This window comes from Paramormyrops kingsleyae, chromosome 2 (genome assembly GCF_048594095.1).
Source record: "Paramormyrops kingsleyae isolate MSU_618 chromosome 2, PKINGS_0.4, whole genome shotgun sequence".
Classification (NCBI taxonomy): domain Eukaryota; kingdom Metazoa; phylum Chordata; class Actinopteri; order Osteoglossiformes; family Mormyridae; genus Paramormyrops; species Paramormyrops kingsleyae.
The window spans coordinates 24,194,716-24,220,646 of NC_132798.1; the positions used below are offsets into that span (position 1 = coordinate 24,194,716).

The window sequence follows — 25,931 nt, forward strand, 5'->3', positions numbered from 1 at the left end:
TCTTTTGGCAAAATGTACAGAGAAAAATAAAGGTTTGGCTTCCGTGGCGACGCCTTAGCAGGATGGTCTGTCATGGGTCCTTTTGGACAGTTCAAAAATGTATGTATGCATGCATGTGTAACCAGGCGGTGACATGTAACCCAGCATCCCATGTCATACTAAAATCTGGTCAGTGGTGTAAATAGCCATGTTTACTTAGGGCCAGTCTCACCGTTTTTCTCCTTCTCTCGTGTGTAAAGCTACACACAGTAACACAATCGGTCAGAATTAAGACACGTTACTTGTCCTGGTTTACATCCTGCTTCGATGTGGATACCTGTGTTCCCTTGACCTCCATAACCATCAGTCTTGTAGCTCCCCTCAGTCTGGTGCCATATCATGTTTCCTAGAGGAAGTGAACGTCTTGTGTGACATCGAAGCATCACCCGATTTCCTTATACTTCTAATACTGTACATTTTTTTCCACCTCATTTAACACTATTTGTAAACAAAGAAATGGGGGAAAAATAGAAATGGATAAAGTATTAAGTAATGTATAGTAAAAGCCCACTGACTTACTGCTGGAGATGTTCTTTTGTGTGTGCACACCAGATGTAACGCTGGATCAAAGAATAAAGTGTCACCTGGTTGATTAGAAGCTGTAAATTGTATGCTCTGTGTGGTCATCAGTTTGGACCAAGGAGGTCTAAAATGTATCTCATAGTGGGCTCTTGGGTGAAAATTCTTGGCACTGCCCACGCAGCGTAATGAGGTGAGTTTATGAAATTAAGATAATGGATTCAACAGAGGTTTGGTGGATTCTCTTTTTTAACAATGTATTGTTTTAAACTTTTAATATACTGTGGTGCTTAATTGCATTTATCTACTTTAGGCTAACTGTATTAGCCTAGTGTACTTGTATATAAAAAAAGTTGTTTCCTTCAGGGTTAGTAATTCTCTAGCTTTTGTTTTTCGGTGGATTAAAGACACAAGTGTAATCTGAGAAGACCATGGTTAAAGTCCCATGTGATTATAAGAATCAACTTCACGGGTGCGGGTTTGACTGCATGCATGTCTGCCGAGGTCCTTGGAATTTCCTTTGAGAGACTCGAAGGACGAGCATGAGCAACCAGAGGCAGCAAGGGGGCTTTAGGGAACTGGCCACGAGCAGGTAGGGAGAATGCAAACCCTTCATAAGTCCAGTTTCGATGTTTACTTCACTTGAGCGCTGCTCGGTAGAAAAGCAGCTTTGTGACCTAAATAATTACAGCAATTGCCATGAGTTTATGGTGAAGGGTTGAATTTATTCATTACATATGGAAACTGGATTTAGGATGTACTGAAAACATTCATTGATATGTTACATCTCCTGTCAACACAAAGGTCTAGTCACTATTTTCTCCTCATGCAAATGTTTCAATGGTAAGATAACGTGATAAAACATTTCTGTACACTCAACCTTGAACCGACGCTTAGACACATGATGGAATGCTTGCTCCTTTAGGTGTAACCATGGGAACCATACCATATTCAGACACATTGGCTGCTGATGCAACTAATATTTCACCATCTCAAAACTTCCTTTTTCCTCAGACCTACAGAATTTCAGTTATGATCCATCACATTTTTCTTTCAGGTTGCGTCAACGGTGATTAAAATTCAGAGCTGTATATTTAGCTCTGATGTATATAATGGTCCTGGGAAGGAGACCATTAATCCCACAGAGGGTAGAGGCCTTCTTCAAACTTGGGTAAAATGGCATTCAGGATTAGCACACAGATGTGAACGTTGGCTGTTAAAACCAGGGAGTAATTTTTCTGAAATAATTCCTGTGGAAGGGAAAGGTGAAATACAGGCCTCGTGTTTGGACATTACCAGAAAGAGTTTAAAATAGCACTTTCTGGTTTTAATGCACAATACATAATATGCCCCAAGTTTTTTTTCCCCTCCCCTTAAAAGCCACCATATGATAGGGAGCATTAATGTCTGTATTCCTAATGTAAAGGAATATACAAAGTGACACCACGCTGAACACATCACAGCAGATAAGTCCTGCAGAAATCAGGCTCTTCCTATGCACATGAAGCATGTGCTCGCCGCTGCAAACTGCGAACTGACAGCTCCACATCTCAGAGATGATTACATTTGAGATCCTGCTATGAGAAGTGAATCCCAGCAGAGTTGAAAGCATGGAGGAGCCTGTGGATGAAGGACAAGTCATTCAGAGGGGAAAAGGGGGTTTATAAATAGTTTGATATCACTATCATCAGCTGTGATCAAAGAATGAAGTCATGTCCTGACTAGTATTAGAGATCACTGGCTATTTTTAACAGAAAAATAATGTTGGGTGTATGTGATGAAGCGTTTGTCTTAACTTAGGCTTCAAATGTGCATTAATGCACTGAGGTCTTTGTGAGAAGGTATCAGATGCTGGGATTAAAGCTGCTTTGGGTAAAAGCGCGGTACAGCGCAGCATCATCATCAGTGGGAAAAGTTACCGAGAAAGTCAATAGAGATTTTGGTTAACTGTGCTTATAAATGTTTTACAATCCAAATCGGAAGCTTCTGAATAACAGCAGCATGAAGTGAACCATAAATCAGACATGCTAAGACTGACAAGAGTCACTCAGTTCCATTAGGCATCTTCTACCACAGGCTAGGGATGGAGTTTAAAATCTTTGGGATCACTTACACCATAAAGTCATCGATGTCCATGGAGCGAGCTCGCTTCACACCGAACTCAACCTCCTGAAGAACAGACTCAATTTTCTTCCCGATGCTGAAATCTGGCGGGATTTCCTGTTTTTAAAAGGCCAAAAACTCCCACTTTAGTAATCTAATATACTGTAAGAAAAAAAGTTCATGACCATGAATTTTTTTTTTCTCTGATCACTCAAAATTATAGCAATTAAATTGACATTGATAATGAAAATCAATATCATAACAGTACATTTATGCCCCCCCCCCCACACCTATTAAAGCAGACTGGTAGGAATGTGTACCCACAATGCCATGCACTGAACAGTGAATTCTGTAGTTCTTCTCCAACAGCTGCTCAACAGCAGAAGACCTGAAACAGAAGGCATTTACCGTCACATTACAAATGACCTTCCGCTTGTCTAAGCTACAGCAATTTTAAAAAGGCGACACTTGTAATATAACAAAACAAGCATTACAGTCACCTCCATCCACCCCCCACTTAAAGGATGCTTATCGTTTAGACTCACAATGTGGTAAATTCATTTTAAAACTCTGAGCTTGCCTTTATAAGATGAAGTATTCAAAAATATGGGTGAGCTGATGTTAAAAGTATTAACTTACTTGAATGCAGAACTAAGAGTTTTGTTCTTCCTTACAAACGCAATTCTGACAAGACCGTCCCATTCCTGCAGGAAGAGACCAGAGGGGGGCCTTCAATAAACCTCTTCCTGTAACCCCACGACAGGCACATTTCTGACCAATCCCGAGCACCGTGGCCTGGACGCACCTGGAAGTTGATGGAAGGCGGAGGATTCTTGGGCTCTATTCGAACTACACTTGACTCAACTTTGGGTGGAGGGCGGAAGTTATTCTTCCCCACCTGTTTTAAGCACAGCAGCAGAAATGGTTTGGCCTTATGCAAAACTCTCACTCCAGACACAGACACATCCAGTGCGTAACATGTACGGATAGAGGGAAAATGACAAAAGCTAAGTTCTATATCATGTGCAGTCTTATCTCCCGGATGGTCACTGTGGATTCCAGACCTTCATGAGGTGGTCGACACGAGCCAGCAGCTGCGTATTAATGGACAGCCTGCAGTAGAGTTTATCTCCAGGCGTGGCCACCAAGCGCAAGGCAAACTCTCTCTGGAACATCAGCACCGCACACCTTCCATGAAGTCATAAGAGGAATGCAGGTTAGCAGCTGTGTTGTGATGGACAGCCAAATGACTGAATGCAATGCAGATTCCTTTAAAATGGATACTAATTACAATGTTTCATCTTACACAATTGACCATGAATTTAATAATGAGTTTAAAAGAGGGATTTTCTGCATCCTGTGTTTGATTTCCTACCTGAAAAACGGCCTGTGAAGCAGTAGCTTAAATACAAACGGTGATGATATCTGGAATAAATTGCAAGCAGTGAAACATAAATCAATGTCAACAAACTTTTCAGTTTTCTTCTCCACTGAAAATGGTACTCCATCAAAGTTAAGGTCACAGTTTTCTTGTTAACCACGATTAGAAATGACACGAAACACGAAGCTGCCCACTGCCATGTCACGTAGGGGTTAAATACAGGGCACATTTCCTTGTTGTGCGATGTGCCAACAATTGATCACTTCTGCTAAATTCTATACTGTACACCCCCCCTATTCAAATCTGGCCCTCGATTCCAAATCCAGGCCTTGTTTTCAAGTCTCCCAGGTAGTTAGCTCAATAATTTCTGGCTCTAATTGGTCAGAGGCTTCACAACAGGCTCTCAGGTGAAGGAAAGCTGGAGAAACAGCAGTGCTCGGCCCGTGAGGACCGTGATTTGAATAGCCCTGCTGTACACTATTGAATGTGCATGGGATACTAAGGATTACAAACAAGTAATAAAGCAGATAGGATATTTTAATGCAAATACTGGAAAAAAAATATTTAGATCAACCAAGGAATGCATCAACATGAACTGCATACAGAGAGCAGAGGAATGCTGATGATTTATTGAACATATAATTAACACAAACTAGAACATAATTTAAAGTGACTGGAATTAATATAAGGTATTAAATGACACTGGAAATGAAAACACTGCATACCTGATAAGGCAAATTAGCCACGCAAATGTCAAAAAAGGGCAGATCTGTCTTCAGAACATCCCCGACTAAGATTTGGAGCTTCGTCTGCAAAGGCCTGCAAAACAAGAGGTTTCAACAAAGGAACTGAAGCGGCCCTCTTTGCAATCAAAATAAGTGAGTATGCCTTTTAAGGGCTGCATATCCAGGTGGTATGCAGCTTGAGGGCTCAGTGTACTGCTGATGCCTGATAGCTACAGGGCTGGGGGTTCAACTCCCAACTGAGTGCCCTTTCCAGGTTCACCCTGTGTTCTGTGCATTTCCTCCAGCAGTATGAAAATATGCCATTACACTAACAGGCGTCTACAAATTGTGCATAGGGTGCGTGTTTGTGCCCTGGCATCTCAGCCAGGGTGCACCCCAGGTTTGTGCCATACACTGCCTGAGAGAGGCTTCAGGTTCTCCACAGCTGGTCCTCGTTAAGCAGACAGAACAGAATAATAGATATCCAGGTGGTTATGGGGTCAGTACCATGCCAAGTCTTTTTTTTTTGTTAAAGTTACCCCATTTCTGTGCAGAGCATAAATTTAATAAAACATTGGGATGATTTCCTGGCATCCTGACATGTCTTGCTGTTGTACAGCCCAGTAACAAACTACCACTGTACTCACGTGCATTGAACTCTCTTCTGAAGTTCAGCCACAAGTCTGGTATCTACTTCACAAGCAACTACCTTTGAAGAGAAAAGATAGTGAAGTTAAAATCCATGGCCTGCATGTAGGTGTGGCAGGACTGCATTATTACACAGACCCTATTCGTCATACTTCTTACAGTATTACCTTTTTTGCATTCTCCAGAAGTTTGACTGTCATGTTTCCAGTACCTGGTCCAACTTCCAGAACCACATCTGTTGGCCTAAGGGCTGCCTAGAAATAAAATAATAATTTTAAATAGAACTAAATTATGCATTTTAACAAATGAAACAGTGGGTTTATGTTTTTATGGCTATCTGCTAAAGCGGGGGAGTGGTGTGTGACTGTGGGTTTGGATTCTGTCCCCCTTATAACCCTGTTTCGTCACGATTGGGCCCTTGAGCACTTAACCCCTAACTGCTCCAGGTCTGGCTGTCCCTGCTTTCTCAATGTACATCTCTTTAGATAAAAGTGGCAGTTAAATAAATAAGTGTAAATATAATGTAAAATGAAAAGATAGAAATCGTTTGGCTTGATATTACAGACCGCGAACCAGCACAAATAAACAGAACAATACCCAAACAGATGTGAAATATTAAACAAAACGCAGACGTTTTACTTACCTTTTCGATAATGCTGTTGACCACTAAGGGATTCTTCAGAATGTGTTGCCCAATGCCAGTGTTGAACATAATCCCTTAATAAAAGCATTGGATAATTTCTAATTAGATCGACATTTTAAAATTCTATCTATTGTCAACATTTGTGCTCAATTACAAGATACGAGTAATAGCAGTTAATTAATCAAACTCTCACGGTGACATTTAATTTTCTTACTCATTTACACGAAAATATATATGGCTAATTGGACAGTTATCCCTTATACGCAAATTAGGATTATTAGCGCGATAGTCATGGTCCATGGTGTTTTTAAATTAAAGTTAATAAAAGCGACACGGTTTATAAACATAATGCCGGCTCACGTTATTAACTGATCGTTTTAGTAACTTACCTTGACTTTTCACTTCCTGGTGTTGTCTACTTTTCTTTGCTGCTTTGACTTTTGGCATTTTACAATCAAGTAATTAGAACTCCTTCTTAAGCTTATAGTGCTATAAGACACCACAACATGTGCTCTACGGAAATAATACGACTCTCTGACCGGAAGTTGTGACAGTTGTAGCTGCTTTGTGGGAAATGGAGTACCGCAGAGCCAAACAATCGAACTATCGCGGTGCTATGGATCGGCGGCGCACTCCATTTCCCATATCTACGTGGTGAGTAGCATTCAAAATGCTCCCGGTTGGTTTTATCCTAATAGCAGATCCCAACAAACCAATGTAGTAGGGTGTATATGCATATTAATAGTGATAAAGCTCTGCATTTGACCTTGTTCACAAATAACTGCACATATAGAATTCCTATCCCTAAATTTATAGGAGTAACTTCATAGAACATTATAATACGGTATTTCGCAAAGTAAGCCCTAAGCCAGTACCTACATGATTATAAACCATATTTAAATGCATTACTAAAGTAAGGTTTTATTGGCCTTATTTTATTAGCCTATATGGCCACATCAATGAATGATTTTGGTCGTTGTTACGGAGATACAGTTAATGAGTATTAAAAGCTGACACCTAGTGGCCGAACTGACATCATTTAACAGATATGGGGAATAGGACTTTGATGCAAGTTATACAGATTTGAATTATAGCGCCCAACTATTTATAAGCTATTTATTTTGACTATTTATTTACTAATGCAAACAATCACAATAACGGATTAACTGAACTAGTTGCCTTAGAATATGTCGTTGAGGCTATTCGAATAATATTTGGAAACCATTTTTTAATAATAGCAGGAATCTAGTCTTATTTCCTTAAAAAAATTATTTTTTTAGAAATTCACTTTTTGTTTAGCTAGTGTAGGCCGCAATATTACAGAATAAATACACTGTATAGAAGATGAATGATAAGTATTACGTAAGAACGCGTTTTTCCTAACTAGCCCAATTTAATTCCGTGCAACATTAAAGGAAAATAGCATTTCTGAAAATTCTTCTCGATCAGTTGGAACTTCGGGTGGAGTCATTTTGACTTTTCCACGTTTATCTTCTGTTCTAAAATTCCAAATGATTCTCACTATTCCAACAATTTAGAATTTTAGATGATAACTGATTGTAGGTCGCCATATCCAAATTTACTTTAATCATTAGGTACTACTTTGTGACTTTTCTCGTGGATTAAAAAAAATCTATATCCAGCAAATGCGAAAAATGGTCTGAGGAGGAAACATTTCAATGCCATTAGCTATTCATTAGCTATTTGTTACACACGGTGCCCCGATCGCTCCACCTCCCCGGATATAAGGGCTCAGTAACCTGCGGCTTTCGGCTGCCGGCGAGGGACGATGTCGCTGGACCCGGTCAGAAAGGGGGGCGTAGAGCTCGCTCCTTTGGCGCTGCACAAGTTCCTATCCGCTGCATTTTACGCTGTCAGTTCGCTCTTAATCGTGATAGTAAATAAAATCGTGTTGACGCACTACAGGTGAGTCAATGAATTCAGGACGTGGGCTAATGCTCAACCAACTTCCGCGTTGTTATAATATTACAATCATTTCATATCGTAACGCGTTAGAAACGCTTTGCAAAGTTTTTAAAAATTTGTTTTAGAAACCATTTTGCATCCTAAAAATGAATTCAAATGATTGTCTGCATAAGCCCGCCTTTTGGCTCGGCTGAGGTTCATACTCTCCCACGAGTTCGGAGTCTTTTGCCTTTCTTGTGAATTTTAAATCGCACATTTTTTTTCTCATTGTCTGAGTGTTTACGTGGAGATGAGCTATAATAGAATGCGAACTGACTAGATAAATCAAATCTGAATGTTTTGTCATACAAATTTAAAATGTAGATATAGTTGTCTGACAAACGCTGTGGGTACAGTACGACAGGAAAAAATTATCAGGAGATTCACGGCGTCGATCCCCAGGTTTTAATCTGTTAATGTGCTTTGTGGCATCGCGCTATTTTTTTTTTCATTTTATGTTCTCTTTACAGGTTTCCATCATTCATGTTTCTTGGAATTGGTCAGGTGAATTATACTCAATTATCTTATTCATTATGTCGCGTTTATCCAGAAAAATAGATTGGGGTGGTAAATCATTGACTTTGTTTTTCATCTTTTTGTTACAGATGCTCACTACTATTATTGTTCTCTATGCTGCAAAATTGAATCATAATATTCATTTCCAAGATTTTGACAGAAGTATACTTTTTAAAGTAAGTATTTGTCCGTGCTATTAAATGATGATAACAATCGTTTTATTTATATATACAATTATAATGCAATTATAATTTTATATTGCAGTTATTTTATAGCCTTTTTAATTACAGATCTTTCCTCTGCCCCTTTTGTATGTTGGGAATCACATCAGTGGCCTCGCCAGCACTAAGAAATTGAGGTACTACGCTGAGAAGGTGCATAGTAACACAGATTAAAGTCATAAGATCATTCACTACTGTTGCTCTGTCCCTCTCTTATAGTTTACCAATGTTCACTGTTCTAAGAAAGTTCACGATATTGATGACCATGGTCCTGGAAGCGTGGATATTAAGGTGTCTTCCTTTTATTTTTCCCTGAAATGGACTCCAGTAAAGCTATGACCTATGTAACACTGAGTTGTTTTGTTTTTTCTTTTGCCCTCTCAAAGGAAAACATTCCCACCTCTTGTCAAGTGCAGTGTGTTGGCCATTGTCATCGGCGCCCTGGTAGCTGCCAGGTAAAGCCCTAGGATTCTTGGAGACTCCAGTTCAGCTGTCAGTATGGTGTTTGACTGAGCGGAAACCCACCTGAGTACAGGGAGAGCAGACAAGCTTCACATACACTGAGCCACTGCTGTGACTCAGATCCCCAACAAAGCACAAACTCACAGGAGACACTTTCTAATGTCATAACAACACAAAATAATTTTGAACATTAATAGTTCTTTATTATCAACAGTTCTTTTACAGTTTGTTTATTCTAAAGACGTAGTCCATGTATTATTAAATATTATTAGTGATATTATTAAATGCATCCCAACAGAATGTCCTCTTGATCTGCGCCCTATCCTGCCTCAGACAGGCTCTGCCCCCCAACAACCCTGAACATAAGCGGTTGGATGATTAATGGATGGATAATATTATTATATGGATAAAAAAAATCTAATTTTCATCTTCATTGAGATGAATATTGTTTACCTAAAGATTCCCAGATCAAGGGAACCTCCCTGACTGTTACAGCAAAAGAAAATTCAAACCCAATGTTTCTTTACTCTCCCTAGATCAGGGGTGCCCAACTCCAGTCCTGGGGGGTCAGAGCCCTGCACATTTTTGGGTTTCCCCTCATTTAACACACCTGATTCAGGTCCTTGTGCTAATTACCACACAGCTCTTGAGCTGAATCATTTATGGTGGAACTGGGAAAGAACTAAGCTACACAGGACTCCGGCCCTCCAGGACTGGAGTTGGGCACCCCTGCCCTAGATCATTGTTCCAATTATTTGAAAAATAATTATTTTTCAAAGATTTTGGCTCGACACATCAGTACTGGAGAATGATTAAAGCACAGTGTATATTTTTCAGATGTTGAAGTATTGTGTTAAATCAGGGTTCTTCAAATCTGGACCTCGATTCCAAATCCAGGCCTTGTTTTCAGTTCTCCCAGAGTTTAATAATTACTGATTCTGATTGGTCAGAGGCTTTACACCTGACTGACAGGTAAAGGAAGGCTGGAAAACCAGCAGTGCTCGGACCTCGAGGACCGTGATTTGAAAAATAGGGTGTTAAATCAATATTGTATTTGGGGATGGGAAACAAAAGTGAGGATACATTGTTTTCCAGTTCTGACTTGGCCTTTGACCTCGAGGGATACACATTCATCCTCCTTAACGACATGTGCACTGCAGCCAGTGGCGTTTACACCAAGAAGAAGCTGGAGGTCGAGGTGACTGTCCACAGTCGGCTCCTTCTGACTGGTTAATGATTCAACAGAAAACCGATTGAACTCATAAAGTGTCATTTAGTTATTATCATTATTATTGACCTTATTATGCTCAGTTGTTGATTTCCTTTGGAACACCACATATTGAGAAAAGTATATTTCGTCTTTTAAAGGGTCTGGGGAAATATGGAGTGTTATTTTACAATGCGAGTATCATTGTAATACCGACAGTCTTGGCAAGCTTCTACAGTGGAGATCTGCAGCAGGTATGGCCTATTAGTGACGACAGGCACAGGACTGAAAGAGGGGTGAGGATGATGGTTTGTTTTATTTATTTATTTATTTATTTTTACAGGTCTTGACTTTTGAGCATTGGACAACCTTGCCATTTGTATGTTCATTCCTCATGTCCTGTGTAATGGGGTAAGGTCCTGTACGGAAATGACTTGGCTTCTTATTCTCAGCACTTGTATGCAGTGCAGTGGAGGTGAATTCTCGCCGTTTCACTTTCAGATTTATCCTGATGTACTCCATCGTGCTCTGTAGTCACTACAACTCTGCACTAACCACCACAGTCGTGGGCGCCATTAAGGTATCGCTGTGTTTGAAGGATTTTGTTCTCATTTGCCAGTCAAATTTAATTATAATAATAAAAAAAGATAAATGGTAATTATCCCTTCCCCCTTATTTTTCCTAATTTGTCCCACTCTTAAAACACTAAATTCTATTTTTTTGTTACCTTGTGTATGTTGCTGTATTAAGGCTTGCTCTACAGTTAATTTGCTTTACAATTCGGTAATATCTGGTAGCATACCATTACTTTTTGTGGCCAGGAAATTCAGTGGTTGTCTGTTATCTTCCAGAATGTAGCTGTGGCCTACATTGGCATGTTTGTGGGTGGAGATTATATATTTTCTTGGCTAAATTTCATAGGACTAAACATTTGGTAAGTGGATTTTTATTTTCTTGTCCAGAGCACTAGGGTTTGGCATAGTACTGTCCTTGTAGGAATATCCTACCCTGTTTTACAAAAGCAGATTATAATTTTATACACTGAAGATGACAGCGTATGGGTTTCTTCTCCTCAGTGCTTTCTTTTAAAAATCTAATGTCATGTATTACTATGACTTCATGTCTTTATAAGACTTACCTCCACTAAGTACCCTCAGTTATGCTTTATATGTTAAGGGTTGTACATCTTTCAGCTGTCATGCAATGATTTGCTTGAAAAGGCATGTTTGTGGTATGTGGAAAAAGGCACTCTCTCCTCTGTTTGGTTCTCCCAGCATGTCAGGGGGGCTCGTGTACTCCTATGTGATGTTTGGGAGCAGCTTAAAGCCAGAGACGCACGAGGAAAGCAGGCCTGATGTCCCCAAGGGACCCAACAGTGAAGGCAAACAAACGTCATGATGCCCCCCCGCAATTCAGACTTAAGCCAAGTTGGTTTTCTCGATGTTGATAGTTTTTAAAATCATACATGCAATAATGTTTATATAGCGTGAGGCATGTGCAGTATGTTATGTTGGTGACTATAAACCACAGCGGCAGGTCGCACGCCGAGCCGTTTTGGTGCGGCTGCTAAGAGAATCAGCAGCTTGACTCAGGTAAATGGTGGTCCTTTCTTGGGGGCTGGCTTTAAATTCAGATGACTCAAGTGTCACTAAAAACCCTGTTCGTTAAGGACTGTCACTCCATAATAACAGGTCTACAAAAAAAAAAGGTTTTTAAAATGGATTTAGGGTATTTTGAGGGTGCTGAATTAAAAAAATCCCATTACTTTTGCTGAATTGGCTCTAGATTTTGAGTTAATGGACATCCATGAAAATGTGTGTGATAAATGCAATAGCTTTGGTCTGTCTTTTGATTCAACAGCGTCTTAGGTAATGAAATATCAACAAGCCACTGGTGGACAAGAACAAAATCATTCTCCCACCACTTCATATTAAGCTGGGATTGATGAAGCAATTTGTTAGGGCTTTGGACAAAACGGGTAATTCAAGGTTTTTGCAACAACCCATTGAAAAGCAGAGCTAAGGAAGACCCTAAAAAGGTAAAAGGAAACCTTACTAAGAATGTTGGCTCTATGTTTAGCAAGTTTAAGCTGGAGATTATATACATGTGACTGGAATTTAATGGCACATGCAAGGTGATGCCTCAGCTGCAAGGGCATCGAGGCATGAGCGGCCAAAGCAGTGAAGGCAGCAACTGCACCAACCCAGACCTCTGCACGGGTCAAAAAGACAAGACCCAGATAGGACCAGTTAGTTTCTTCCCATCAGAAATAAAACAGCAGTCGAAAGGACACATGACTTACACATGATAATTAATGTTGTTTATTGGATAATACAGACCAATAAGTACCAGCACTATGGACTGCCCGTGAGAACACCCTGCTCAAAACATGCATTTCTAAAGCAAGCGAGAACATGTTCTAGCAAGGGCAAGAGAGACAACCAGATTATGTTTCAGATAAAAGCTATTTTATTAGCAGTTGACAGCTAATAAAACAGTAAAAGGGTATTTCTCATGTGGTTTAAATAGACTGACATATATAAGTTTTCCAATAGTTTGAAAATAATTAAAATTAACTTCAGTTAACATCTGAAGTTGTTCAGCTTTTTCTTTTTTTTTTAAAAAAAACTTTTCCAGTTCAGTCTCATGATAAAATATTACCAATGACATGGATTTTTAAAATGCTTTGGGTAAGGCAGAGGGGAAACAAATGTCAGACCGATTATTATTTTAAACTAGTACAGGAGTAAGATAACGTCTGACAAAGGCTCTGTGTGCTGCTATGAGGAGCAGCAGTGTCACTAAATAGAACAGCAGCCTAAGGTTAGAAGCTTAAAGAAAATCTGGAACATTTAGTGTTGCAAACTGAAAGACTCTTCAATCAGCATCCTCAGAACTGAACTTAATCACTGAAACTATACCCTTTTCTATCAAGTGCATAAACATTTCTCCCCCTACTCTGGACAGGGCTTATGTAATTTGACAACTCTGTCGCCCCCCTCCCCTCATCAAGCCTGACACAGGAACGACAGGAGGGAAGACAAGTCTAGTGCCACAATGTTGAGATCCAAACACTTTGAGATGATAATAGAGAAGTCCCAAACACACTGAACGCATTCCAACTCAAGTAAATGCTAAATTGTGGGGAAGTATATAAAGGGCAGGCAAAAAAACACTGTACAATTCAACTTTGGGGTCAAACTTTCTCCAAACAGTCTCCAATGTCAGGGCATGAAAAATATCCCATAGATGTAAATGTCAGATTTATAAGCAGTTTGACAAACATGATTAAGGTGCTTGTAGAAAGTAGCCTGACCTCATAACTTTGTATTTTCCACATATATTCCTATTTAAAACTAAATCTATTTTATTATAATTTAGAAATAAAAAAATCTAAGACATGGTCTTTGAGTCATAAATTAACAAACATCATAGCAATTTACAGACAGGTGACGCACACATGACTGCCTGTCAATAGAAGTGTGCCTGAAAATGCAGATATTCCCAGAGATTGCATGGTAAATGCCAAGTACTTTAGTTGGGATCACAGATTTTGAACTATACATGGCCAAAGGTATGTGGACGTCGAATCAACTCATTCTGAGTCCAGAGGAATTTATTTGGAGTTGGCCCCTCTTTGCTACTCGAACAGCCTGCACTCTCGCATAGGTTTCGCACAGGATTCTATGGAATCTCGAAATATGGATGCAAGAATCTGCTACCATTCAGCCAAGATACTGAGGTCACACACCGATGCTGAATAATCAGGCCTTGCCTGCAGTGGTTGTTTAGATTCATCCCAAAGATGTCTGATGGGGCTGAGGTCAAGGCTCAGCAGGCCAGTAAATTTCTTCCACATCAAAACTAATAGGCCTAACTCAAACTGCAAAAAACTGGTTAATGATTCAACTGTTCTGGCAAAACTTTTGGAGTTTGTACTATACATCAAGGCAGGTAGCATTCACCAAACCCTGACCTGCCCATAAGACTGCCAAAAAGCAATACAGGACTGATCACTCCAAAGAACACATCTCCGCTACTCCAGAGTCCAAGAGTAGCATTCTTTACATTACTTCAGATCCTTGGCACTATGCAGTTTGACGAACAGTTCTTGAGCGGACCTTGCTTCTAGAGGCAGTTTGGAAGTCATTAAACGAGAGATTTTTTTTACACATCACAGGTTTCAGCATCCGACGGCCCTGTTCAATGACCTTGTGCGGCATACTGCTTTGCGGAATCGTCATTTCTAAACATTTCCATTCCGCAAGAACAGCACTTACATCTGACTTGGCTACCTCGAGCAGGACAGAAAATTAACTTATTGGAAAGTAGGCATCCTATGATACTGTCGTGCTATAAGTCAGTGAGCTCTCCAGTTTGACTGAAGGTAGTGCATGGCTATATGCTCGATTTCATCTACATGATTGCAATTGGTGGGGCTCAGTCAGCTGAACCCACTAACTAGAAGGGGCGTCCACATACATTTGGTCATGTAACGGATGATTACTTAACTTCATGGATACAAGTAGGGATTTTGACATTTAAAGTAAAAAAGGATGACACCGCATTAATGAATTCTCCCTCTGGAATCTGTAATCCAAACATCTAGCTGGGTGATGTCTTAAATTCTTGTTTATATAGAATCAAAACTTCAATACTTTGAGCTGACTAAATTCAGGCCTGCAGAAGCCAGTGTCGTTAACCTTCCATCGTCGTCTGTATGCACCCTCAGTTCAGCAGAGCTAAACCCTCAAAATATACACACACAAAACACACTCAATACTTAAAAACTCGTTATCAAAAAAAGTGCAAAGAACTAAGGAAAAAGGAAAAACCTTAAAACAACTTTCTTCTTAAAGTCAGAAAATAACATTCTTCATGTAATGAAATCTACAATTATAGCAGCCTACAAAAGCGTGATAAGGTGCTTTTTAGCTTGTACCCAACTGGCTGTCGGCCGGCATTTGAAGACACCATGGGCAGAGCTAGGAGGACAGGTTGTTGGCCAGCTGGATGAGAGCCAGCGCGCCGTGAAGACGCTCTCGCTGCTCCTGCAGCCGCTGCCGCGCCGCCCCACTGCTGTTCTTCTCATCCTCTGCGTCTTCCTCATCCGAAGGCATAAACTCCAGAGGGTCTCGCTGCTCCTGGTCCTCCGCCCCAGCCTTCACCAAGCCCGTCCCCTTGGGAGGGGGGACTCGTTGCTCTCGGGTCTGCCAGTATCTGATGTGGGGGAGGAGACAGTTGCACCGATTCGGGACTTATTATAGATTATATTTCCCTGTCCATTGAGTCCCATCCAATTCAATGAGTTGTGGATCCATTTGAACAGTTCCATGAATTGCTTCCCAGACATATCACTCACCTGGCCAACCAATCAGCTACGGCCTTGTTATCCACAGCTTGGGATTTTCCAGGGTCGCTTATAGGCTCTTCCCTCTTTAGGCGGGCATATGGGTGCTTGGAGCAGTGTCGGTTGGCATGAGTAAACCGACTACCACAACCTGAGAAGACAACCATACTGATATCAGCCTGTAGTAAAGGTGCAATTCTCCAGAAAGGACTATCGTTCAAAGCAGCATAGACCTTAAACCACTCTCAAGCACCCCTCCTCACCCTTTTCAGAACACACAAAGGGCTTTTCCCCTGTGTGCAGCCGCTGGTGGGTCTTCAGCTGCCCGCTCTGTACGAAAGCTTTTCCACAGTCAGGGTAATCACAATGATAAGGCCTCTCCCCTGAAAGCAACAAAGGAGTTTAACACCACGAGCCAGACCACCAGCTCCACTCACAACACTCCTTTGTGTGCACTTCATTACCTGTGTGGGTCCTTTTGTGAGCCTGAAGGGATTTCTCCCGTGGGAAAACTCGGTGGCAGATGTTACACCGGATCCGGCTAGATGAGTGCTCGCCTTCGTTGATCAACTCACGGACAGTTTCGGCTCGGGGGCGACCCCGACGAGTCCCATCCTGATACCGGGAACACCCCAAAGAGCAATAAGCTTGGACAGGATAAATTGCTTAATATTACAACATTACTGCAAAATAAAAAATTCTGATACCTCATTTCTCATTAAAAATCATAAATATAGTTTTTACAAATGAGACAAAGGCAGATCAACCTAGAGTAAGTATTCCTAGCAGATATATTTTTAATAGCGTCATTGCTTGTCAGTCAAGTTTCGGAACAAGGTCCAACAATAAATAATGGAAAAAAACTTGCAACCTATTATTTTACGGATACTTAAAATTACTGCACGGCATTTTCCTGAAAGGTTAACTCCCTTTTTGCACGGAGCAATCTAGAAGCGCGTTTTAAAATATGCATCACACACACCCCTGACTGCAACCAAATGGTGACGTATAAGTAGAAAGCAGTCTCCCTGTCTCACATGGAAGCCACACACACGCACCCCCCGCACCCCACCACACACACACACGGCTGACTTTTGGCGCGCGCCGCTGACGTCATATCTGGCCAGCAGCTGCTACAGTAGGAAGTGGAGTTTAAAATCCATCATGTCATACACAGAGCGCGGGCATTTTTTTTTTAACTAGTTACCTCTGCTCAAACAAAAGAAATCTTAACCTCATTAATAAAAACCTTTCAACCGCAATTTCATAAACGTCACACAGTTTAATTCAGCATACATCTGGATCACATGAGGAAACGATCATTTTGATCGGTGAGCCGGCAAAGTAAAAAGGTAAATTTTTCTCCAAGAAAGTCAAGTAGCTAATCAATTTAGATATATTATCATACTATATTTATATTAACCGCTTAATTATTTAGGCATAATTTCCAGCTTCCTACTTAGACAAATTACATCTATCATTTAAATGACAGCACCAAGCCCTTTAACTGTGAACACATACCCATCCATGTCACACAAAAATTCTCAATACAGCTAATACAACGAACACACCGAACGTAACTATTGCTGTAAATATATACATTAGTAGTGTTCTGAGCACTATACCTTCATGTGATCAGGACATGCCGACGCGTCTCCATCCACTCCCGTGTTACTCCCTGTGGGGGAAGCGGCTCCGTTCACCGGTCCGGGACTGAGAGAGACATTGTGGGCGTTCTCCCCCCACTTCCAAGGGTACACCATAAATTCGCTAAATCCCGGACTGGTCGGTACCAAATGCTCCATATTCTTCGGTTTTATCGGCGTGGTCTTAATAACCGACACCAACACTCGTTTTGGAGAATCGTCACAAAAAATGACTTGAGACGGTTTGCTTTCAGCCATAGCTACACAATACAATAAAACCACCAAAGTCTGAATCCCTACGTATGACACAATACGTACAGAATTGTCAGACAATTAGCTAAACGGCGAAGGAGCCACTAGTTACTGCCCCTCCGCAACTTCCTTTCATATAAAAAAAATTATGGAAGCCCTAACAGATACTCCAAGGAACTTGATTTGATAAGACGCTACAAAATAAGGCACTTTGAACGCAACCACCTACCTATATAAGCGCTATATAATAACCAAACAGCACATAACAACTTACAAGTCCTTTCCGTTTCGGAGTGCAAACACTAACTACGGACTGCACCCTCCCAGAACTTTTCCCGCGTTACAATTCGCGCCCGGGTACCTCTCTGACAAATCGACGGCTAGAATACTGAACCACGTTACTACGCGAAGGGAAACTAACCTATTGCACGAACAAAACCTCGAAGGGAGCCTACCCAATGGCAGACAACCACCAATGAACGCAGACGTTCATTTCACGATGATTGGTCGGGATTTTTCCCAACCAATGAAATTTAAAAACTTTCAGCGCGGGTCTACTGATAGACGGCGGTATGGACCAATGGCTGTGGAGCAGACGAGAAAAAGGTTTGCCAAAGACTAATTCAGCCAATGGGCAAATACGTGTTTCTATGGCCAAAGCTGGTCGTTCGCCGATGAGGGCCTCTCCCGCGCACACTTTTAACGAATTGAACACATGATTTTGGCCGATTTAAAGGGAACTAGGAATCTGGGAGGGGGGGCATTACGTAATTAAACCGCCAACCCAGTAATGAATCAAAGAGGGCATTCATAGAAACAAGAACGTTAGCGCTACATTATTATTTACGGACCCTTTGAAATAAATGTAGCGCGACATCTGGGTCTAAATATTATTAACGCCTATATCTAATAGTCTAGTAAAAGTAAAAGTCTAACAGATAAACTAAAGGGAATTCCAATCAGATACATTTAACTTTAAATAACCCGATATAAATATATATGTAGGGTATTGCTACGATGTTTCAGTTTTATTGTCGCGTGTATTTGGAAAACAGTGAAATACTTGTGCCAGTTTCAAGGGATCGGGTGCATGCCGGGAAACAATGAACAGTAGTGCGATACATGACAAATAGTGCAATATAAGAATAAAAAGACATGGTAATGAATAAATAATTAGTGTTACGTAGGAATGAGGTAGCTATGTGTGATATCTAAACAATAATAAAGTGCAAAGTGTTGAAAAAAGTGCAAGAAATGCATAACTTAGTCAGACTTAAGTAACACATCACCAACCAGGACGAATTGTGTTTAATCGTGAAGATCACATTTAATTTGTCATCAGCTGAAAGTTTGCCCGCTTCACACATACCTGCTGCCCCTTTTCGGGCCCCCGGAATAATTAGGGCGTGGTGTCGGGGTGCGCGTCGCTGTAATAAGGTGACGGGCGCGCGGATGTGACCCTCTCCAGCATCAGGACCTGCACGCGCAGCCGGAGCACGCAGACTGGACGATGCTTATAACTGAAGCGGTGCTGCTGGGCTCGTAAAGAGCAACAGATCTCACTATCCGGCGAATTAAAAAGGGAAATTAAAGGCGTTGCTCTCCTATACCGTGGTGGCCATGAACGGGGTGAAAAGCGGTTCCGTCATGGAGCAGGACGCGTTCGGCTGTACCGTGATGAACCGCTTCGACCATCTCCTCGACGACGATGCCGACCCGTTTGACATACTCCGGGAGGCACAACAGGAGAAGGAGAAGAAGAAAGAGGAGTTAAAACGGGGGAGCGAGGGGAAACCTGGAAAGAAGGGATCCCAGAAAGATAGGAAGACCCCGTCGTTTTGGAAAGGAAACGCTGCTCCAGTGACTGATGCCACGGGTAAATGGTTTCGTTGGCCAATTTATTTTATGTAAATAGCGATAACTAGTTAAACTCTGTAACTTTGACAAATGGTTAATTTGGGGCAGCTGCGCCGTTTAGTTTTGCTGGCTAGACAGCAAACTGATTATATGGTGCCTTCGTTACTGCACAGTGGTTATAAAGCCCAGCTGCCTCCTGCTTAAACTTGGTACTACAAGATTGTAAGTAATGCACACGTTTAAAAGTGTGAAGCAGCAGTGCTGGCCGCGCAGGTAACGCGGAGCCGGGCTGTTTTTGTTTCACTGCGTGTGTGTGCGTTTCCCCCCGTGCTTTCGTATGTCTGCTGCTTTTCTCCGGCCGCTTTCGCCCAGTCATGCCGGCGCAGCTGCTGACTCATGCGGCGAAACGCTGGCTGCGTCTCCCCGCCAGGCGGCGCTCTTCACGCTGCTGCGGATGCCGGCGGCCAATGCTTCCCTGTTTTCTAGTAAAATGCCGATTTAAATGAACATCTCAGTAACCAAAGCGAATGCTTTGGGTTGCCGGTGTGAGTTCGTGCAGTTAGTCTCCATGCTTCTGAATGTGGGGTACGTTAGGTGTAGCTGTGTGTGTGTGTGTGTGTGTGTGTGTGTGTGTGTGTGTGTTGTTATGCTGACTGTCGGTTCTCAGTACTGAGTGGTGTCGATTTATAAAAATCAGGACTGGGGGGTTTGGCTTTTTTAGATATTCAAAATACATTTTTTTTAAATTTATTTCTGCTTGCTTGGATTAAAAATGTAATTTTGAATATCTGAAAAAGTAGGCTTGTGTTGTTAGAGGACCATGAAATGAGAACATTTTGGAAAACAAATATAAAATGTTGGCTGGTATCTACTTGTCCCTTTTTGTTTAGGTAACAGGTTTTCCTACGGCAGACAGATCCAGAATGAAAACAGGGGTGTAGTGGAAGTGGAGAGGGGTGAACGACGCCCCGTCTTTAGGGAGCAGCGATTCAACGTAATGGAGCCTCTGCAGGAACGTGTCTTTGACAAGTATGTGTCTCATGTTCAGCTCAGGAAGTCTTGCTATGTTCCTTATGGGGTCTGAAGTTTTTGTTGTCTTCAGGTTTTGAAAGGACCACTTTAATTAAATCAGGTACTTCATACGATGGTTACACTGGGTGATGATTATCGATCCATCAGTCTTCCACTTATCCTGAGCAGAGTTTTGGTGTCGGAGCATCTCAGGCAGCCTGATTACTAAGATGGAGTAGACACCTGATAGGATGGCATTTCACCCTGTGGTCAGTTTAAAGATGTCAGGTCACCATGGCACATGCCTTTGTACTGTGAGGTAACTCAAACCATGCAAACTGCACACCGTGCAGGGGATGGACTCAAACCCCCAGCACTTGAGGTTTGAGACCTCAGTGCTTCCCATGAACTACTAGTTGCTTAGCTCAGTGTTTCCCACTCCGGTCCTAGGGGATTCACAGACCATCCATGTTTGTAGACTGTATGGCAGGGAGCAAAAACATAGACTGACTGTGGGTCCCTGAGGACCGGATCGGGAGACAACAGCTTAGTTCAGGGGTGGCCAGTCTTATCCGCAAAGGGCCGGTGTGTATGCAGGTTTTTGGAATAACCTGTAGGTCAGCTGTTCAAACCCAGGTGTGAGGACTCTTCAGCCAATCAGTCCTCTAATTAGTAATCTAATTAGGGTGTTGCAGCGAAAACCCGCATACACACCGGCCCTTTGCGGATAAGATTGGCCACCCCTGGCTTAGCTAATTCCTATCCAAACTGAGTCTGATGTCTGAGCTGCATGTATAAGCAAGGCTGCTTGAGACAAGAATCCGTCAAGTTCATTTAACAGCTACAAATGGAAATTCCAGTTTTTAAATGTCACTTCATAATCACAATCACCAGTTAACATACACACAAGAAAGGGGGTTAAGTTTAATTTATGAGACTCTGACCTGTGTGGGTGGATGTGGGCAGCGTGTGCACAGTTTTTCTGACCCCCCCCCCCCCCCTCCCTCCTTCTGCCTGCTTCCTGTCTCACAGACCAGTTGATGATAAGTTCGAGAGGGGTAACTGGGACCGTGCCAGGGCCCGAATGGCATATCCCAGATACACTGATGGCTTCGACCAGAGAGGCAAGAGACAATTTGAGCGCCAGAGTGGCAGCATGCAATCGTAAGGTTTTATAGTCTCTTCTGTGGACTTTTCTGTCTGTGTGAAATAAGCAGAGAAAAATTGTGCTGAGGTCCTGTTGTTCCTTGGAAATGGGTAAAACCCCTGATATCCTTGAAGTCGTGATCTGGCATTCGTCTTGGACATTTGTTAATATAAAGTTCTTAACAAGCCTAAGCTAATAGAAATTTTCACACCCCTGTTTATCTCCATCGGGTTTTATTAGAATGTAGCATTTACCTGTAATGATCCATTCCTAAATGTGTGATGGTCTGACAAATTAACTTGCTGACAAGCTTGTTCCTTGAACATCTTTGCATCCTCAGAATATACATTCAGTCTGTTAAATTAACATCAGTACAAATGGGGGGAAAAGTCCAAACCTTAGACATGAGTGCTGTTTTGTTCCTGCGCTTCAGTGGCGTTCGACCTGATGAGAAGCGTGAAGGAGGTGGACCACGAAACTGGGGTTCCATGAAGGATCCAGTGAGAGGGTAATGACAGCGAATGGGCAAAGTATGATCCAAACGCCCATCTGCCCCAGGGCATTTTTGGGGAAGATGGTGGCGCAGGAGGTAGTGCTATCCTTCGCGAGGGTTGCAGGTTCGAGTCCTGGTTCCTCCTGACCCCATCAAAGTGTCCTTGAGCAAGACACTGAACCCCAAATTGCTCCCGGTGTGCAGGTTAGCGCCTTGCATGGCAGCCTATGCCACTGGTGTATGAATATGTGCGTGGATGGGTGAATGTGAGGCATGAGTTGTAAAGCGCTTTGAGTACTCATAGGAGTAGAAAAGCGCTATATAAATGCAGTCCATTTACCATTAACAACACTAATTTAAATGCTTATAGAAGGTATAGGAATCGGTGGTTAGTTATCTAGTATTATGGAGAACAGCCATGAAAGTTATGCTCGGTATGTTTGAGTCTTGTTGGAAAGCCTTTTGGGTATCGTTTAGTAAAAATGAATTGTAAATCTGCTGAAACACTTAACTGGCTAGTTTGAGAGAATGACTGTCTTCTGTCCTGCAGGTTTGGGGTGGAATTGACTCCCCCAGAGGAAGCTGGAGATGTTGATGAGTCCCCAGGAGCTGCAGAAATGTCTGCGGAGAGCCAGTGAGTGCACTGCCTGTCTGTACACCCCCAGCAGAAAAACGCAATAACTCCCCACTGATAGCACCGTGTGGCCTTTCAGCAGCGAGAACCCGAAACTCACTCTGCCTGCTGAACCATAAAATGACAATAGGAACTCATGCTGTGGATGAAATGGAACTATTTAGGGGAGGCAAAGTGATTCACGGTCTACTACAGAATACATTATGGCAATAACAAACAGACTGATGAGTACAAAGTGAACCGTGATTGTGCCTGAGACTAGCTGTTGCCCAGAGATTTCAGATGTAGCATAGCATCTACATGTCTGTCAGGGATGGTTTTCGTTCATTTTGACTGTCTTTCTGCTATGCCAGGGAAGTGGGATGTGACAATGTAACCAGTGTATACAGTGTAGGTACCGTTTTAGTTTAAATTTATGGCAAATTACCTTTTGGTTGTGTGACTGACTGCATATGGTTCAGTGTCCTGCCCAAGCAGGCTGTACCTTGCCTATATCTCAGGCTAGATGCTGTGTCCCCATGACTAAAACTGTGATTTGATTATTATGGATGTTGCTGTAGGTAGCTGCTTAGGCACAAAGACACTAATGTGATGCCGCAGAGATGAAGGTTTTAGTGCGGCTGGAGAAGCTGTGTCTTTGGTCAGGATGGATGGATGTCTCTCTGCTGGCATAAGTCATGAAGGTTTTTGTAACCATATAAATACACTGAATCTGAGCTTCATGTGATTTGAAATGAATTCAAAAAAGGAGAAATAGATATTGAATAAATATTTTAGGTATAAAAGTTACTTATTAGTTTGTACATGTATTAAATTTACAAATTATAATTTAAGAGTGAGTCTGCTTAGAACAGCACTTTGAATTGTAGTAATTTTATACTATAATGGATCAGTTGAGAAAATTGGCTACTTTGTTTATAGCTTATTGGCAGAAGATTTTTCATACTTTCAGCCGTGGCTCTTGTATTGTTTACCAGGGTACCCTGCAGTAGCTGGCTGTATTATAGCTGATGCTGTTTTAAACATTTTTCATGAAATTGGAGCTGAAGATCTAAGCAACTCAGTAGGTTGGAAATCATTAACGAGCCCATTTGGAGCTTGAGGTTTTTCACCATGAAGTTGCATTTCTGTGGCAGTCATAGTATTTCATTGTTTGGTTGTCTGTGGGGGGTGCTGGTTGTTGTCTTTTGACTAGATGCATTGTTCTACATGATTTGCATGTTAAAAATATTCAGTTTCACAAAACGTTGCAGTTCCTGCTGGATTTTGCCAAAGGGATGCCCAAAGTGGACAATTAAAATTGCACCACTCCCCTAAGTGTACAGTTCCAGGCTCAAGTGTACTTAAAAATTTCTTTCAATACCAACATGTGGAAAAACAGCTGATTGGACCGTAGTTCTCCTGCTGATGAAAATGCATGATTCAAGTCTTACAGATCTGGTTAATCATTGGAACTGTGGAACTATAAAGTTGAGGGTTGTTCAACAAGATCGTTAACCATCTTCCCAGTTGTCCATAGCCTCTGCTTAAATGTGGCAGGGCAGCAGAAGAGGGAGAATGTATCCCGGACGTTGTCATGGAGATGTCCCTGGATGAGTGGAAGGCCCTGCAGGAGCAGTATAGACCAAAGGTGGAGCTGAACCTCCGCAAACCTGAAAGCAAGGTGCCCAAAAAGGCGGTGGTCATTCATAAATCCAAATACTACCAGGTGAGAATGTCTTGGTGTCCTTGCACTCATTGTGGGTCAAACGGTCCTGTTTCATTCTTAGACCATTTTTGGCTGTGTGTGCGAGGCTTTGCTGATAATGAGAATTTTGTTTGAAAAGATGCAATGCAGCAGTGGTACTGTCTGTACTTCAGCGGATTCGGGGGAACGTTGTGCATCTCTTGCAAAGTTTAACTATTAGTGTTGTAATTTTTTCTTGCAGAAAGCTCTTGTATTGGAAATGTTGTAAGTAGATCGTAATTGTTACGCATCCCCTACCACCAAAAATGGTAAAATGAAGCATTTACCACTTTAAATGTCAAGTTACTCAGGATATGTGAACTGAAGCAATTTTGATAACCTTTAAAAATAATAGCAACTGAAATGGAAACTTTCACTAACAATTTTTAAACTTTCACATAAGAGCCATTAACTGTAATTGGTGTGTCCCCTTCCAATCTTTCTTCAGGGTAAAGAGCCACTGCTTGAGGCGGATGAAGACCTGTACTCTCTCAGACGGCCTGCCAATGATATCACATCCACGCTGGACATTAACTTTGGCAGCCTGACGCGTCCCAGCAGGGGTGGTCGAGGTGGTCGAGGTGGTCGTGGGGGCAGAGGCCGTGGAAATTCTGCAGTCCCACCAGAGACTCTGCAATATGATGTATGTAAAATCTTGAATTCTCTATTCACGACTATCCCTTACATTGGGGCTTTTCAGTTTCGCTCTTCGAGTGCTTGGTTCAGGTGGCTTTCATGTTTTCCAAGAGCCTCTACGAAGCCAGTTGAAAGGCTTCAGTTAAACTCCTCTGAAATGTGAAAGAGTAGTGGATAGAACTCTGCCTGTGTTCGGAAGATGTGGGCTGACTTTAGAATCCTCGTTCAGACCTTTCATGTAGGGAGGGGCAGAGCTTCTAGGGGAAGCCCCTCATTTGTGTGTACTATTGTCTCCAGGCTCGAGTTCTTGCACCAAACCCGGATGACATGGAGGATTTCCCTGCTCTGGCCTGAGGGAACCACTGACACACATGGGGGGGGGGGGGAGGCTGTGCTCCCAGGATCTAAAGGAGTTCTGGCTGCTATTTGTCTGTGCCTCTTGAATCCATTGCACTTCTAATTTTGAACATTTTCTTGTTCATTCCAAATAACTGTATTTTTCCAGATGGGAGACTGCTACTTTTCCTTTAGTCAGAATGAAAGCTTTCCTCAAAATGGTTGTCTTTGTGTATATGACTGCTTGAGGTGTAGAAAAGGGATTAAAATTCACTGTTCACAATGCAATGTCATTTCCTTGTTTTTTTACCAAGCACTACAGAAATCTACTACTGAATGATGTAGATTTTGAATCCCCTTTATATGTAACACACACACAATTGTTCCTTGTCATATTTTACAAGGGAATTATTT

The 25,931-nt window shown here is 41.9% G+C and overlaps 4 protein-coding genes across 4 annotated transcripts; 2 read left to right on the forward strand and 2 right to left on the reverse strand.

Moving 5' to 3' along the window:
• Positions 1-1,262: 1,262 nt before the first annotated feature.
• dimt1l (DIM1 dimethyladenosine transferase 1-like (S. cerevisiae)) lies at positions 1,263-6,636 on the reverse strand. The gene is made up of 12 exons (XM_023802820.2): positions 6,448-6,636; positions 6,059-6,132; positions 5,583-5,669; positions 5,415-5,476; positions 4,768-4,861; positions 4,037-4,086; positions 3,726-3,849; positions 3,467-3,559; positions 3,301-3,365; positions 2,986-3,049; positions 2,672-2,778; positions 1,263-2,178 (listed from the first exon to the last, which is right to left on the reverse strand). Exons 1-12 carry the CDS (start codon positions 6,503-6,505, stop codon positions 2,136-2,138), a joined length of 921 nt encoding a protein of 306 aa, XP_023658588.1. The 5' UTR covers positions 6,506-6,636; the 3' UTR covers positions 1,263-2,135.
• A 1,144-nt stretch (positions 6,637-7,780) lies between these two features.
• Positions 7,781-12,204, forward strand: slc35d2 (solute carrier family 35 member D2). Its single transcript, XM_023802818.2, has 12 exons — positions 7,781-7,984; positions 8,494-8,527; positions 8,629-8,715; positions 8,830-8,897; positions 8,980-9,051; positions 9,147-9,215; positions 10,318-10,420; positions 10,591-10,683; positions 10,773-10,840; positions 10,931-11,009; positions 11,281-11,363; positions 11,704-12,204. Exons 1-12 carry the CDS (start codon positions 7,848-7,850, stop codon positions 11,825-11,827), a joined length of 1,017 nt encoding a protein of 338 aa, XP_023658586.2. The 5' UTR covers positions 7,781-7,847; the 3' UTR covers positions 11,828-12,204.
• Positions 12,205-12,727: 523 nt separating this feature from the next.
• znf367 (zinc finger protein 367) lies at positions 12,728-18,087 on the reverse strand. The gene is made up of 5 exons (XM_023802819.2): positions 17,405-18,087; positions 16,244-16,394; positions 16,043-16,162; positions 15,792-15,930; positions 12,728-15,649 (listed from the first exon to the last, which is right to left on the reverse strand). Exons 1-5 carry the CDS (start codon positions 17,681-17,683, stop codon positions 15,415-15,417), a joined length of 924 nt encoding a protein of 307 aa, XP_023658587.2. The 5' UTR covers positions 17,684-18,087; the 3' UTR covers positions 12,728-15,414.
• A 312-nt stretch (positions 18,088-18,399) lies between these two features.
• On the forward strand, positions 18,400-25,800 carry LOC111839161 (intracellular hyaluronan-binding protein 4-like). The gene is made up of 8 exons (XM_023802817.2): positions 18,400-19,553; positions 20,425-20,563; positions 21,578-21,709; positions 22,126-22,200; positions 22,736-22,819; positions 24,359-24,527; positions 24,994-25,188; positions 25,479-25,800. Exons 1-8 carry the CDS (start codon positions 19,298-19,300, stop codon positions 25,533-25,535), a joined length of 1,107 nt encoding a protein of 368 aa, XP_023658585.2. The 5' UTR covers positions 18,400-19,297; the 3' UTR covers positions 25,536-25,800.
• Positions 25,801-25,931: the final 131 nt, after the last annotated feature.